This window comes from Salvia miltiorrhiza, chromosome 7 (assembly GCF_028751815.1).
Source record: "Salvia miltiorrhiza cultivar Shanhuang (shh) chromosome 7, IMPLAD_Smil_shh, whole genome shotgun sequence".
In the NCBI taxonomy this organism is placed as follows: domain Eukaryota; kingdom Viridiplantae; phylum Streptophyta; class Magnoliopsida; order Lamiales; family Lamiaceae; genus Salvia; species Salvia miltiorrhiza.
Window position 1 is genome coordinate 56,362,314 of NC_080393.1, and position 17,033 is coordinate 56,379,346.

At 36.9% G+C, this 17,033-nt stretch overlaps 2 protein-coding genes across 7 annotated transcripts in view; one reads left to right on the forward strand and one right to left on the reverse strand.

Annotated features, from left to right (window-relative positions):
• Positions 1-11,623: 11,623 nt before the first annotated feature.
• LOC130994897 (heat shock factor protein HSF30-like) overlaps positions 11,624-17,033 on the forward strand; it is an 87,597-nt gene continuing 82,187 nt past the window's right edge. Inside the window, exons 1-4 of one of the 6 annotated variants that reach the window (XR_009091943.1) lie at positions 11,624-12,027; positions 12,721-13,539; positions 13,803-13,867; positions 14,201-14,451. Coding sequence is in view for 4 of the 6 variants with exons in the window: in XM_057920018.1 (XP_057776001.1) it covers positions 11,731-12,027; positions 12,721-13,539 (1,116 nt within the window). In the remaining 2 variants the exon portion in view is untranslated. Of the gene's footprint in view, positions 12,028-12,720; positions 13,540-13,802; positions 14,452-17,033 lie in introns of those variants that run through there. The other 5 variants (XR_009091944.1, XM_057920018.1, XM_057920020.1 and 2 more) reach the window with 5 other exon arrangements.
• LOC130994884 (putative F-box protein At3g52320) lies at positions 14,729-16,597 on the reverse strand. The gene is made up of 2 exons (XM_057920005.1): positions 16,460-16,597; positions 14,729-16,028 (listed from the first exon to the last, which is right to left on the reverse strand). The coding sequence occupies exons 1-2, from the start codon at positions 16,529-16,531 to the stop codon at positions 14,907-14,909; spliced, it is 1,194 nt and encodes a 397-aa protein (XP_057775988.1). The 5' UTR covers positions 16,532-16,597; the 3' UTR covers positions 14,729-14,906.

Genomic DNA, 17,033 nt, shown 5'->3' on the forward strand with positions numbered 1-17,033 from the left:
CATCCATTCCCCTCATCTTCTAAATTATTTCAACAAATAGCAATGGAAGGCGATTGGAGCAACTATTGGCGTGAACATCCTCAAAATCCATCCCCCGGCGAATCAAATGCTTCCAGGCAAGGATTCTCGCCGTTCACGCAAGAATCCAATGCCTTTCAAGCAGCGGGCACCAATTTGAACCCCCGTTTTGCCGCCGTTGCCGAGCCCGAGCCCGACGTGGAGGAGATTGCTTCTATGCCGGCGGCATCCAAACGTAGCAACTATTATCCGGCAGAAACGGTGCTAATTTGCCGTTTGTATTGCGAGCACACCCACGACTCTGTGGTGGGTGTCGATCAAAAAGGGGCGAAGTTTTGGGGCTCCCTCTGCGCCGAGTACAACGCTAAAAGGCCCGAAGGATCTATTTCACGCGACGTCACGCAAATCAAATCTCACTTTCAACGGGTGTCGAAGGATACGAAGAGGTTTGAGGCCATGCACAAAAAATGCCATGATCAATGGAAATCAGGCATGAGTGATATTCAAATCCTGGAGCAAGCAGAGGCAATGTGGCTAGCCGAGTACCGTGTTCCGTTCCGGTATTCGCATGCATGGAAGATCTTGCGCGAGTCGAAGAAATTTTCAAGTCTCGGCGGGGATGTTCACTCCGATGTCCATTCGGACAAACGATCAAAGGGGTCCGACGGTCTTCCCACAACGACTTCTAGTGACGCCTCTATCTCCACCCGGCCCCAAGGCCAAAAGGCGGCCAAGAGAGACAAGCGGAAAGGCAAGAAAAAGGCCGAAGAGACGTCGGAGGATAACCAAAAAGCTCTCGGGTACATGGCGAATATGGTGAATGCAATGGAAACGTTCTCCCAAGTTCAACGTGACCTCGCCGATAGCATGTTGATGAGCCGGGACACCTCTCAAATGAATCCCGACGAATTGGCGTTTCACATGTGCAAGGTGGCGGAGAACAAGCAACGACACAACATCCCGTAGATTTTTAGGATTTTTTATTTTATGTTTGTTTTAATTTAAGTAATTTAGGATTTTAATTTCTTGTATTTCTTTTATTTCTAACAATGTAGGATTTGAATTTTAATTCAATGAAATTTTAATTTCTTAATTATTGTAAAATGGAAACTAGAATAAAACTAATTCAAACATAAAATAAAATCTATTGCACCCATAGTGAGTGCAATACCATTGTGGGAGTGGGTGCAATAGAAGTGGGACCCATTCTATTGCACCCACTATGGGTGCAAGCATTGTGGATGCTCTTAGATGTTTAGCGTTATTTTAATTAACACACATGTACACACTCACATATACTCCTCTCTCAACCTCTCTCTCTAGCCGGACTGGTACACGGCGCTGCCCCCGGCGAGCGCCTCCATCATCGGCCCATCTCCATCCTCCCCCTATCCTCTCTCTCCCTTCCCTCTTCCCTCTCTCCATCTCTCTCTCTCCACCTCTCGTTAGGAACAGGGCGTACGCCCCTTGTGCCAGAGACAGAGAACGGTCGCTGTCTCCTTCGTCCTCCTGCGCCGCCGGGCTCGCGGTGAAGAGTCGCCACCGCCGCCGCCTCCGTCGTCGGCCAGCTCGATTCACCAGCAAACAGAAATCGAAACCAAAAATCAAAATAAAATCGAAACCAAAATTGAGACCCACAAACAGAAATCCACAAATCCACAAGTATTGAAGACAAAATCGAAACAAAAATCAAAACCAGATCTACCCAAAAACATCGAAACATTGAAGACAAAAATTGAAACAATTCCTTCGTACTCCATCGCCGCGCTACTACTACGGTTCACTCAAAGGGGGTGGAGCAGGTGGATCGACGGGCGTTGGTGGCGATGGAGGCAGCAGATCGACGGGCGGTGGTGGCCGAGAATGAGGGAGTGAGAGAGAGAGAGAGAGGCAGAGACTAGGGCGCGGCGAGTTGCGAGAGAGGGGAGAGCGAAGCCAGCAGCGACGCTCTTCAACGGCGAGAGAGAGAAGCGAAGGCGGCGATATTTTTGAACACTCTCTTGACTATGTGTATGTGAGAATGGAGGAAGAGAGGACCGAAAGGAAAAATAATTAGGGGGAAATGATGTTAAGAAGATAATTAGTGAATTAATTAAAGCCTTAAGTAACCCCTTATTATTTCCCAAAATAGAAACGTGTCATTTAGGTTGGGACAATTCAAAATGGAATACGTGTCATTAATAATGGGACGGAGGGAGTAATATATTTAGCTTAATATTTACATAGCTCAACTCATAGCCCAGTCCAATCTCCAAAAAAAAAAAAACTAACATAATAATAAAAATTCATTTATTTTTATTAAAGAGAGAATATTTTTTTAAAAAAATGTACAGATGCAATTCTTTATGTGCTTCAAATGTACCTATTGTTGAATCAATAAAAAGAGTATAACTATATGTTATATTATGTGATTGATTTTTAGTGTTCGTTTGGTTCAAGTAGAGGAATGGAAAGGGAATGAAATCAAATAAAGGAGTAGAATGGTAACAATAACCATTACTTTTATTGAGTGTTTGGTTAAACAATGAAAATGAATCATTAGTAAGGGATTTCCTATCTTTTGTTTCTCCTTTATTTTGAGGGGTAACAAATTAAGTGATTGGGTTACCCTTAAGTAAGGGTAATGCCTAACTCATTATCCAAACCAAACAATTAAGTAACAGATTCAATTAATTGAATCCCTTTCCAACCTCTAAAAATTAAAGACCCAACCAAACGTGGGTTTAATCCTAAAGCCATTAAAATTCTAATTAGACACAAAACGAACTGTACAAGTTGTCCAAAATTTTTTGGCTCGGAGGTTACTGCCCTCAAACCCCCTGTACAATACCTTCAAATTTTATGCTTCAACAAGTTCAACCCCTCTATATACAAATCCTGGATCCGCCCCTGATCATGGCAGGACCGGAGGAGGATAAGGCCTTTCTTCCAAAAGATATTCGTGACATTTTGGCGGCAGCTAGATATAGTTTTTTATTGGAGTTTATCATATATTTCGTTCGGTAAATAAAGCCGATTATAGTCTCGCGCAATTTGCGCGTCATGTTGAACACTTGATGAGGTGGACGGAGTATTACCCATCTTGGCTAAGGGATATTGTACGGAAAGATTTGGAGTAATAATATTATAAGGTGTTTGTCTCAAAAAAAAGAAGAAAAAAGACAATTAATATTTAATACGCCGGTTTAGTTTTACATAAAATATTAGCACATGATGCATAAAAATCAGTATAAAAATGTGAATTTTTTTTCCCCTTCTTCTCTTAAAATGTTTGAATTAAATTTTGTGAATACGAGCAAGTCGCCTAAGTTGTTCTCTCATTTAGAAAAAAAAAAACTTTTTCATTCCATAAGAATAAGGATAACTAGACAATTTATAATATATATAGCACTAATGAAAGTACTCAAATATAAGTTCAACACATGATTATAGTTTCATGTCTTTGAGCTAGCTCATGAGTATAGTAATAGCTTATTAATTTTGAACTTAATTATAAAAAATACTAGTATTAAATAAATTTAATTAACTAAATTGATGAATACTATACCATCAAGTTCGAAAAAAAAAAATTCGAACCAAAACTTTAATTACTCTCCTTGCTGAGTTTAAACAATTTTTTTGAAAAAATCTTTTTCCGAACCACTACAAGCCTACAACTGAGTTTGCGGAGACAACATATTTATTTGGGAAAGTCATTTCAACGGCATTACCGGAAATAACTGCTACACAGCGGCACAAGTCACAACACAGAGATGCGCGGCTCATTCAAAAACAAATAAATCGAAATTGTCGGTTTTACTAATTACTTTATTTTAGAGTTTAATTTTTTTTAATTAAATAACAATACGGAAAAATAACTGCACACAAATGAAAAGTGAAAACATTCATATAAAGTGAAAAAATTACGCAGGCAGGACCACTACGAATTAAAATTACAAAAAATATTTAAATATAATCAAATGAGCAATATGCACGCAAGCAGGATCTTTACACCACAAAATATGAGAAAATAATCGTACGCAGACGGAACCATCACTTACACAAAGGTGAGAACACTATCACACAAAAGTTTTGTGGAATCTCTACACCATACAAATATGAGAAAATGACCGTACACAGGCGGAACCACTACCCATACAAAGGTGAGAACACTACACAAAAGTGAAAAAATTACGCAGGTAGGATCTCTACATCACACAAATATGAGAAAATAACCGTACGTAGACGGAACCACTACCCACAAAAAAGTGAGAACACTACCACCCAAAAGTGAAAAAACTACATAGGCGGGACTACTATCCACAAAGAGGTGGAAACACTAAGCACAAAAAAATGGGAAAACTACACCGCAAGTAGGGGTGTAAATTCGGGTTGCGGATATCGGGTATACCCTCACCCGCCCCGATACCAGCAAAATCAAGGAAGAGGGTCGGGTGCGGGTATTGTTTTCCCAAAAACTGCGGATATCGGGTACCCGCATACCAGCATGTAATTTTTAATTAAATAAATAATTTTTATAATTATTAATTAGTAATTTTTAGGAAATATGAAATAGAAAGGGTATTTTCAATTTTTTTCCTAATTAATAATTAATTTATTATCTCTTTGTCATAGGTTTTATGGATAATCGATGAAATAGAAATAATATTTTCAATTTTTGTTTTTTAAATGAGGGACAAAATACCAGCGGGTAAAGAGGGTATCCTCACATTGCGGGACAAAATACCCTCCAACGGAACAAAAAAACCCGCAAAATTAAAATTAATCAAGAATTTGCGGGAAATGAGGGTACCCTCATACCCGCAGCATGTAGGCGGGACGGGTGAGGGTGGGGGTTTCGGATGATTCCACATTTTGCGGGTAGGGTACCCGCGGGTACCCGAATTTACACTCCTAACCGCACACAAACGGGATTGAACCAAAAATCTCTCACAAAAGAGAGTTTTTTAGTGTTTCAGTCTTGCCACTTGAGCTCGACTTTATTGGCCCGTTCTAATTGTATAGACTTATTTTATTGTTTAATTAACTGAATTGATGAGATTTAATTAACTAAATTGATGAATACTATGTCATTTGTTGCTTCTCTTCCCTTTTTTGGACTTGCAAAATTAAATGATACGGGTGTTCTCATTTATTGTCTGTATTGATATTATAATAATGTGAAAATGAAATTTTTGTTACTAAGTCCCTCGCATAATTTTGTATCTGCATATGGAAATTTCAGAACAAAATGAATTCAAGTGAGCTTATTTTAACTTAGGCCAAAATATACAATGTATACTACAATATAATTTTTATACTACAAAATAGTAATAAATTTTCATTGTCTTCTATGTAATGATAAAATTAGTTATATAATTATATATGCTAGCGCGATCGGGCCAAATTATACAATGTATACTACTATTTCCATTCCCTATAATGTGCAATAAAAATGTATACAAAGATTAAGAATAAGGTGTTCAAAATTTAAAATAGATAGAGATCACTTATTTGACGTGTATAATAACAACATAATACTACGCCCTCGTGAGTCGTGTGTGCATAAATACACAATTTATTCAATGTAACGTTCCCTATTTTCTTTTATGAAAGACATGTGACATAATTCTCGTGGCCCAATTTTGTACAAAATCAAGACAAAATGGATACTTGGCCCAATAAACTATTACTTAAATGGATAGGCCACGGATACAATATGATTAATTTCATATTCACAAGAGAAATGCTACTAAAGGAGATTATTTGTTATATGTCTAGTCCATCATGCTACTAAAGGATAGGCCATAGTATTTTACAAGTTAATTGTCACAAAAAAAAAAAAACACAATTTGTATACAAATTATAATCATCACACGGGTTTTATGTTACTAGTATACACAAACACCATTCAAAAATTAGCCAAATTTTTCCAGCGTAGCGGCAATCAAGAAATACACCACAGTAACTTGTATTTATAATTGCAAAACCGAGACCAAAGATTATCTTTCAAGAAAATAATCAACCAATCAAATAACCCCTTCGCTAGCAAATTATATCTGTTAATCAAGTAACTCTCATCAGACCATCTTAATTAATACTCTCTCCGTGTCAACTAACTTGATTAATATTTTTTCGCAAAAACTTAGGTGAGGTCAACCTCATCCTATGAGACAGGTTTGACCCGACCCGCGAGCTTTAATATACATAATCGTGTTTTTAACAAATGAATATAAAACTCTGAGCTGGTGCAGTGGTAATAGTCACCTGTCATGCCCTAAAGGTAACAGGGTTCGAATCGCTTTACCCCCATTTTATTTTTCTTCTTCTTTTCCCTTTCTTTTTTACGTGTTTTGGGTTTTTGTTTCCTTTTTTCTTCTTTTTGTTTTTACTTTTTTTTGTCTTCCTGTTTTCATTAATTTTTGTATATATATATATATATATATATATATATATATATTTATATTTTCAGTATTTTTTTTTTCTTTTTAGCATTTCTTTTTACTGCTTTTCTTTTACGTTTTTTTTTTCTTTCTAATTTTACTGTTTTTCTTTTGTGTTGTTTTTCTTTTGCATTTTTTTATATTCCCTCCGTCCGCGATATCGTTTCCACATTGTGGACGGCGCGGGTTTTAAGAAAAGTGGTGGATAGTAGTGGATATGTAGTGAATGGAGTTTGGGTCCCACAATTGTTGTGAGTGGAAGTTTGTGGACCCTACTTCTATAAATGGAAGTGAAAACGATATCGCGGACGGACCGAAATGGCAAATGTGGAAACGATATTGCGGACGGAGGGAGTATATTTTTGTGAAAAATATAATTAATTTAAAATATTACATTTCTTCGTAACAATAATTACTTTTTCTGATGACAATAATTATTTGAGCAAATAACTAAAAGTATAAGTTCTAGTGAGTGAATGTAACAATTATTGTGAATATTTCTAAATTATTGATGTGAAGAAAAGTAATTTTATTTTCACTGGCTAGAATTTTTAAACTTAGTTATTCGGTCAAGTAATTATTGTCGTAATAAAAAGTAATTATTATTACAATGAAATGTAATGTTTCTAAATTATTACATTTGTTAACTATTATTGTTACTTTTATTTTTGTGAATTTATACTTTTAGTTATTTGATAAAATATTATTGTAATAAAATGCAATTATTAATATATATAAAAGTAATGTTATTTTTACTCGTTATAATTTGTAATTTTGTCTATTCGGTCAAGTAATTATTGTCGTAAGAAAAAATAAATATTGATGATAAAAATAACATTTCAAAAATGTTACATTTATTCATGTCAATCATTTTTTTTTCATTATAATAACAATAGTTATTTTGAATAACGTAGAAATAAATAATAGAATGGCAAAAAAATAATCAATAAATTATTCAAGTAATCATTGTCGTAAATAAAAGTAACTATTGATATGAAGAAATGTAATTTTTCAAATTATTAGATAAAAAGGTAATAGTTTTCTTCATGTGGATTATTACTCCCTCCGTCCCATTAATAAAGACATAGGTCTTTTGGACACGGAGATTAAGGAGAGGTAGATTAGTTGTTAAAGTGTTGTGGCCCACCACTATTAGTGTAGTTGATTAGTTTTAGTTTTAGTTGAATTTTAAACCACCACCACCTCCGACAACCACCACCGCCGCCTCCGACTACCACCACCACCACCTCAGAAATTCAACCCCCAATTCATACCCAAAATCACCACCTCCGACAACCACCACCGCCACCTCAGAAATTCAACCCCCAATTCATACCCAAAATCGACACTACCGCCGCCGCCTACGACAACCACCACCACCTCAGAAATTCAACCCCCAAATCAAACCCAGAAATCAAACCCAAAATCGAACCTGCAAAATCGAATCGCGGCAAACCCTAGCCCCTAACCCAAAAATCGAATCGCGGCAGACACAGAGTCTAGGGAGAGAGAGATGAGCGAAAGAGATGAGGGAGAACCGAGAGGGGAAGAGAGAGGAGTCGGACAGAGAGAGATGCGAGGGGAAGAAGGAAGGCGGTCGCGGCGCGGCCCTAGAGCCGACGTCGACTGGAGAAGGAGAAGCAGGCGGCGGCAGAGAAGGAGAAGAGAGGGGGAGGGGCGCCACGCTGCAAACCCTAGTCCACCGCCGGAAAGTTAAATCTTCGCCGACCACCACTCTTCGCCGCCGACGCTGTCTTCCTTCCTCGGCGGAATTGCCGCCGGCTTGCTCCTCTCCACCTCATACCCCCAGCACACCAACACACCACACTCGAATCCACAACAGAGGGAGTAATTCTAAAGCGGGGAAGATGAGATGAAGGTAGAGAGAGAGGCGAAGGTTGCGGCCTTGCTGCGGTCGCCGGAGACGAGAGAGGGGCGGCGGAGGAAATATGAGAGGGCGGTGCAGGATTGACGGCGGAAAGAGGGAAGAGGGAAGAGATGGTTCGAGAAGACGGAGGCGGAAATGAGAGAGCCATATTAGAGTTTCCCTTTGTAGAGAGAGATTAAGCTATGTTAATTACCAATTAAATTGCCTAATTATTTCCTTATTTGGAAGTGTGTCTTTATTATTGGGACACCCCAATAAGGAAAGTGTGTCTTCAATAATGGGACGGAGGGAGTACTTTTTATCACAACAATATTTACTTTGGTTTGAAATAATGTAGAAATAAATAATTTTATTTATTTGGTGAAATAATTATTTTCTTGAAAAATAATATTATTTTTATTCGCAAGACCTTGTACTTTTAATTATTTTGTCAAGTAATTAAGCATTGTCATAAGAAAAAGTAATTATTGATATGTATAATACTTTAAATTGAATAAAGGTAAATACTTATATTGACATAAGTATATATTTGTGAGAACAAATGTATATTTTATGGTTATTAAAAATAAATATTCATATTATGATTTAGTGTTCAGGGTTTCGCGTTTAGGAAATATAATACTTTATATTGAATGAAAGTAGATATTTATATTAACATAAGTATATATATATATATATATATATATATATATATATATATATATTTGTTAGCAAAAATGTATATCTTATGCGTATTAAAAGTAAATATTCTTATTAGAGTTTAGGATTTAGTGTTCAAGGTTTAGTGTTCAGGGTTTATGGATTAGTGTTCAGGATTTAAGGTTTAGAAAATATAATACTACTTTATATCAAACAAAGATAAATATTTATATTAACATAAGTATATATTTGTGCCAATAAATGTATATTTTGTATTTATTTAGGGTTTAGTATTCAAGGTTTAGGGTTTAGTATTCAGTGTTTAGGTAATTACAAAATATAGAATGACATGAAATACTTATTTAGGGTTTAGTATTCAGTGTTTAGGTAATTACAAAATATAGAATGACAGGAAATACATATAGAAACATAAGTATACATTTGTACAAAGAAATGTATATACTAGCCTAAATAAAAGTAAATATTTCCGTTAGGGTTTAGCATTCAAGGGTTATGGTTTAGTATTCATTATTTACAGTTTAATATTCAAGGTTTAGCGTTTAGTATTCACTATTTAGGGTTTAGTATTCAGTGTTCAGGTAATTACAAAATATATAATGACAGGAATTACTTATAGAAACATAAGTATACATTTGTACAAAGAAATGTATATGTTAGACTCATAAAAGTAAATATTTTCATTAGGGTTTAGCATTCAAGGATTAGGATTTAGTATTCATTAATTATTTAGGGTTTAGTATTCAGTGTTCAGGTAATTACAAAATATAGAATGACAGGAAATACTTATAGAAACATAAGTATACATTTGTACAAAGAAATGTATATGTTAGACTACATAAAATAAATATTTCCATTAGGGTTTAATATTCATTATTTAGGGTTTAGTATTATTCAAGGTTTAGGGTTTAGTATTCAGTGTTCAGGTAATTACAAAATATCGAATGACAGGAAATACTTATATTAACATAAGTATATATTTGTGCTAAGTGCTAACAAATGTATATTTTATACTTATTAAAAGTAACTATTGTCTTAATAAAAAGTAATTATTCATATGAAGAAATGTAATATTTCAAAATTATTACTTTTTTCAAAAAAAATGTTATTTTTACTTATGAAAACTTGTAATTTTAATGACTTGGTCAAGTAATTATAGTTGTAAAAAAAAATAACCATTGATATGAATAAAGTAATTAAAAAAAATGAAATAAATGAAAAAAAGTATATATAAAATGTTAAAAACAAAATTAAACGAAAAAGCACAAGAAAATAAATAAAACACTTTACTAAAGTAATTATTATTGTAATAAAAATTAACCATTGATATGACAAAAAAAATACAGTATAAATGTAATAACAGAAAAAAAAACAATAAGAAACACAAAAAACGCTAATTCAAAAGAAAGAATCATTTATAACAGAAAAAAAGGAAAAAAAACGCAATAAGAAAAACAAAAAATGCTAATGCAAAAAGTTGACCGGCGCAGTGGAGGCAACGCGGTGGAGGAGGCGACACGAAGGTGGAGACGGCGCAGTGGAGGAGGTGAGGGCGGAGGTGTTCATCCTCCGGCGTTTCTGTGCGGCGGTATCTCGTCTTAAATTGGGGGTAGGATTTGCAGAGGCGGTGAATTTGGGGAGTTAGGGCTCTGATTGGTTGCGGCCCCTTTGCCGTTCAGAATTGGAGCCTGCAGAGGGAAGGGTTTTCAGTGAGAGAAGAGTTGACCGACAACGTTATAGTCGCCGGAATCGAATGAGAGAAATGTAGGCGGCGGCAGTGGCGGAGGGGCGGCGGGAAGAGGAAAGGGCATTGGAAAAAGAGAGGCGCTCGCAGAGGCAGGAGGGGCAGAATTCGGTGAGCAAAACGCAACGTTTTGCTCGCTAGCAAAACGCAACGTTTTGCTCGCTGGCCGGAAACTTGTGCCGGCAAGTCACGTCAATGACACGTAGGATCGAAGCGTGTGCCGGCAAGTCACGTTAAAAAAATGGTGTTAAAATTGAACACAGAGCAAAATTGATCATATTAATTAAAACTTTTAAAAATCGTGTTAGTACATCCATTTAACCATTTAAGTTAACCCATCAGCTATCTATGAACCATCAACTGACAATTCTTCAACTAATTTTCAATTGACTTTTTAATTGATAAATTTGAATCCATTTTTTATTTTAAAAGGAAAAATAAAAATGCACACTTATGACTTAACCGATTAGTTCGGTTTGACTTTCAAAACGCTGATTTGAACAACAGTGCAGTGTAGAATAAATGCGTTCCATCAATTTTAATTGTATTAGAAAAGTCGCTATTCAATTATTGCAACCCTAATTACTAAAAAAGGTCATAACAAAAATGAGCCTAATCTCACCCTTTTTTCTAATTCATGAACATTTCACCTAGAAAAAGAAATTCGTAATGTATTTTTCTTAACTATGAAATCCTTAATCTCAAGAATTTTCTTAACTTTTCTCTAAATCTCGAGAAGTTTGAAGATTATTTAACTGTTTGCTGCATAAACAATAATTTAAAGATAAATATCTTCTTTAAAAAAATAATTAAAGAAAAAGTTTCAATCCAGCTGGCAGTCTCTAGAACCTTCCTACAACAACGATATATAACCACTCTCTCTCCTCTCTCTTCAACTTTCGACAACTGCTGCAGAAGATAGAGAGAGTGACTACAGTTGAGCACTTCAGCTCGGGAAACCATCGAGAAATCAAGAGCAAGAAAAGCTTCTCTTCTGGTGAATGGAAGGCGTGAAGGTGAAGGTGGAGGATGAGAACTCCGGCGGCGGAGCGCCGTCGTCGTCTTCTTCATCTTCTTCTCCGCAGCCGATGGAGGGGCTGCACGAAATGGGGCCTCCTCCGTTCCTGACGAAGACTTATGAAATGGTGGAGGATCCTTCGACTGATGCGGTGATCTCGTGGAGCAAGGCGAAGAACAGCTTCATTGTGTGGGATTATCACAAATTCTCCACTTCTCTGCTCCCCAAATACTTCAAGCACAGCAATTTCTCCAGCTTCATCCGCCAGCTTAACACATATGTAAGTCTCTCTCTCCTTTTATCTCTCATACGCTTTTGCAGGTTGGGGATTTACGACGCGGAGGTTGTGCGATCAGAATTTTTGGATTTTGTGTGAGTTTATGTGGAAGGGTTTATTGATTTCATATTTAGGGTTTGATTGTCCAAATTGATTGGTTTTAGGGTTCTAATTTTGGAATATGCAGCAATGTGTGTGGTTGTGCCTTGAATTTGTTGGCTGATTCTGTTTTAAATGATGATTAATTGCTCTGTATTATCTGTGTAAATGAATTTGATGTCAAATTCTGGGACATGATATTCTATGGTTGTGCTATGATATGAACATCTCTTTTTTAATCAATTAAATTCGACGGTGGAAGAATTAGATTGTGTTCACATTTTTTGAGTTGTTAAATGTTCAAATTTGGAGTCCTGTTTACAGTAAATTTTCTGTAGTTGATCGATTTATATCTTTGATTTGCTCCAAATTACTCTTAAGTGATCCCAATTATATACAGTGATGAGCTATGGAATTTTGATGCATAGCACAAATTTTTATTTAATCTGATGAGCTCCTCTGCTTGCAGTAATGGTGGTTCTGGCATGTTAGCTGTTTCTGGAAGAGACTGCTGTAGGTTGTTTGCAGTGTTCGTAGGTAATCGCCTGTAGTTGAGAATGAGATTTGAGTGCTGAACTAAAATGTGAACATATGCAGGGTTTCAGAAAAGTCGATCCTGATAGATGGGAGTTTGCGAATGAGGGGTTTCTGGGAGGGCAGAAGCATCTCTTGAAGACCATCAAGAGGAGGAGAAACGTGATGCAGGGCGTGGTGGCTCAACAGGCTGGGGGCCCTTGTGTGGAGTTGGGGCACTACGGGATGGATGAAGAGCTCGATAGGTTGAGGCGGGACAGGAATTTGTTGGTGTCAGAGATTATGAAGCTCAAGCAACAGCAGCAGAGCTCGAGGCAGCAAGTCATGGCAATGGAAGAAAGGCTTCTAGATACAGAGAGGAAGCAGCAGCAGATGCTGAGTTTCCTTGCTAAGGCTTTCAAGAACCCGAGTTTTGTTCAGCAATATGTGGATAAATACTCGAATGAGAAGAAGAACATTGAAATAGGTCAGAAGAGGAGAATAAGTATGAGTCCTAGTGTCGAGAACCTGCAGGATGTTGCGACTGTTTCCACAGGAAGTAATCTGAATTATGCAAGAGATGAGAAAGAAGAGCTTGCAGATATTCAACTGAAGGTGGAGAGTCTTTTCTCTTCTGTGATGGAGGATGGATCGAGCACGGATTTGAAGGGCCTCTCAACTGAGACAGACCCTGACCCCTCGGTTGGTTACACTAATTTGAGTGATATGACTAACTTGTGGGAGGAGTTCCTCAGCGATGATCTCATTATTAGAGATGAGGCAGCAGAAGAAGTCGTTGCAGCTGATCACTTGTCGGATATAGAAGTCGAAGAGTTGGTAGCTAAGACACCGGATTGGGGTGAGGATCTACAAGACATTGTAGACCAGTTAGGGTTCCTTTAGGTGTACCCATAACAATCCTAACTGAATTTCTCGTCTTCTTGGCCTCCTCGCATTAACCTTCTTGCATAATCGTTTCTGATTTGATTTGATTCGTATATGTTGAAGCGTCTTGTTCTTACGCCAGTTTAGTTGGAGGCCAAGAGTTAAGCGTACTGTTATGTATTCTTGGTGGAGCACAATCAATTGTATCTTCTTTATTTTGTGTCTTAGCTTCACCTCTCTTTTCAAATCATTTCTTTGCTTATTTTCTGCAGATGGAAATCATGGAATGGATTAAGCTGAAGCCGTATCAGAAGAGGTTTAGCCCTCCTTTCAGTCTTAGAATGTGGTGCGTCAAAATGTCTACCCTTTTCATTATATTTATAATATATGTAGATACAGAGTATATTTACATGAAATACAGGTTTTGGATGTATCATGTTGGAATCATCTGTCACAGATCAATCCTAGATTTGTGCTGACTTAACATATATTCCATGAAAATTTTGTTAAATCAAATGAAGGAACAGACAAAATTGAGTTATTGTTTCAGACTTGTTTTTCAGTTTGCTATATTGATATAATATGCTTTGTCACTTCTTATTCCAAATTTGAGTTTGCTTATAATATTATATGCTATAATTAGGGCTTTCATTGTATTCTCTGTTCGAAAGCCGACCAGTCGTTAAGGAAGGAAGGATTAGTGTTGGAGCTCGAGTTGTGCTGCTGGCGAGGAACCAATTGTTGGAGACCTCAAACAATCCTCCTTGTATATTACTTCATGATTGAGTTATATATATATATGTTCATAGCTCAACTAATGATATGATTGGTGTCTGTTTCCACTCTTCATTGATCTAAGCCAATTGTTGGCTTGTTTGATAATGTTGTACATGAGTTATTGCAAAATGATGGTCTTACTTTTTAATTTTATTACTTAATTTCATTCAAAATAGTCTTAAACAGAATATGCGTTGATTTGCAATCGAATAGCAATGTGACTGTGGGATCACAATCTGTCCATGCAAAATGATAATAAATATTTCATCTTATATCATCCTTCAATATTACTACTCTTTGGGAGCGTTTATTTTTGCATGATTGCTAAGATGAGTGATCGAGTATTTTTATCCGTAAGAATAGAATTTTTCTAATCCTATAATGGGATAAGAATCAAATAAAACTAACTCAAATGATCAAGAGCCTTAAATATCCTGTAATTTCAATCTAATAAAGTAAACAAACGATTACCTCCTTTTCACTAATACAAGCCAAAATATTCGACCAACATAGGCTGATGTATCTTGAGAAAATAAGCATCATATATCTGCAAAATATGATATATCAACTCTTTTTAACTTGAACCAAATATAGACAATAATACTCTTTTAACTTGGCCATATCAGACTATTCTTATGCAGAAAACCATCATAACCACAATCACAGCATTGTGGTAGCTCTATGGAGTCGAGTTGATGCGTATCAAGATTGTACAAAATGCAACGCCGCCATCGCTTCCAAGGATAACTAGCGCCAAAATAAAACGCCAAAACCTGTGGATATTTAACCCAACCGAGTGGCTTAAGAAGTCGATCAGCTTCAGGAGCAAACTGTTGAATCCTGCATTTCTCAGCTCCCAAATCGACGCTGGGCAGCGCCTTCCTCCACTGGCCCGTCTCTGCCTTCATCTCCCAAACCTCCCACGACAGATCCCCACACGCAACCAGGAGCGACACACACCTCCCAGTTGACAAATATTTATAGTTGTTTTCATGGTACTGATAAGGGGCTTCACTCAGTGTAATGATCTCTGTCTCCACATCCATCGTCGCGCAGTATCTCCCCCTTCCCCAGTGCACGAAACCTTCACTAGTCAACGGAGTCTCGCCGAGGAAAAATGGCCTGACATGGTCGGGGAGGTGGTGAACCTCGACGTGCCTCCAGGACTCATCGACTCCAACAGTGAGCACGTCAAGACCGAAGTAGCAAACAGTGCGTGGTGCAATCACTTTATACGCCAAGGAAGCTGCAGAGTATGCTAAAGCACTGTAGAAGTGGCAATACATAAGCCCTCCAGGATACGGTGGGAGGAGGAATGACTGCTTCGTTGCAGGATTCACAAGACGAGGCAAGTGGTGACATTTGTCGTCCAACTCCAGAACTAAACCGTTGCAGGTAGCAAGAACTCCCAATTTGGAGATGTGATTTAGCTCAGATGTGTGGATTCCACCGTCTGCATCGGCTGTTACATAAAGTGGCAGAGCACAATCCTTCAGGGGTGATAGGAGGAGTCCATAGGTAGAACCGTGCGTATGCGCGTTGACGAAGGCATGAGAATGGATAATGTGGTACCACCGCCGGCACACGAGCCTCGCTCTCTCGTAGAGATGATCGGCCGGCAATCGGAGGAGAATTTCAAACAATAGCTCTTTGGGGAGGGACTCTATTCTTGTTGGCCTCTCCTTTTTACACCTCCGGGAATAAGAAGGCCAACTTCTAATGTGTATCATCTGCTTATTGAATAACATATTGTCATAAACATGTCTTATCTACAATTTTTTTGGTTTTATCTGTCCAAAACTTAAATGCAGAGAATAAGACAGCCATATGCATATCACTGATATCAATGTCTTTTTATACTAATCTCTAACCTAAATTTTATAGACAAAATCTTTTCTTATGAAACACATATGCATACGGAATTTCATCTGTAACCTAATTTTGAAACATTATTAACCCAAATACATGTGTTTTATCCACCCAAAACATAATTAGATATCTGAAATGCAGAGAATAAGACAACCATTTGCTTATCAAACGTATGTTTTCTTATTATTAATCTCTAACCTAAATTTCAAAGACAAAATCTTTACTTAGAAATGTATAATTTAAGCTCTAACCTAATTTTCAAACAAGGGAAAATATGAGGGAGAGTGCTTACCGATTCTCTACTCAGAATGTCGGAACGGGGATCCGAAACGCTGCCGTCGGTGCAGCGGCGCCGCGGAGGCATTTCAGCTTTTCTATTTTCTGTCAACTGTGTAAAATGCGGCGGTGAAGTAATTTTTCTCGCCCAAACTGAAATACTACTACTAATTACGATTTTTTTTTCACCTAATGCATAAATACATAAATTTTGGAACAATTTTAATAAGAATTTTGAACCTAAATACTCAAAAGTTCGTGCCTTTAATTTGATATATGCTTTGTTTTAATACTGAGTTGGTGTTTGCTATCATGGCTAGATACAGAATATCTTGATTTAAGTTAATCCTAGGGGGAGGTGATATTTACTAATCCTAAGAAATCTGGATTAATAATCTTGGGTCGTTGGATTAAACCGGGTCATCCGCATTATTACTAAACAATACTACCAAACACTAGACTGATCTGTACTAAATTAGCTAATACAGTGTATTAGTCAATATCAAACTCGCCATTAACTTCTTTGTCATTTTTTATTTCTTCTCTTTTAATCTTTGCTTTTCTATTTCTAAAAATGGATGGAGTAATTT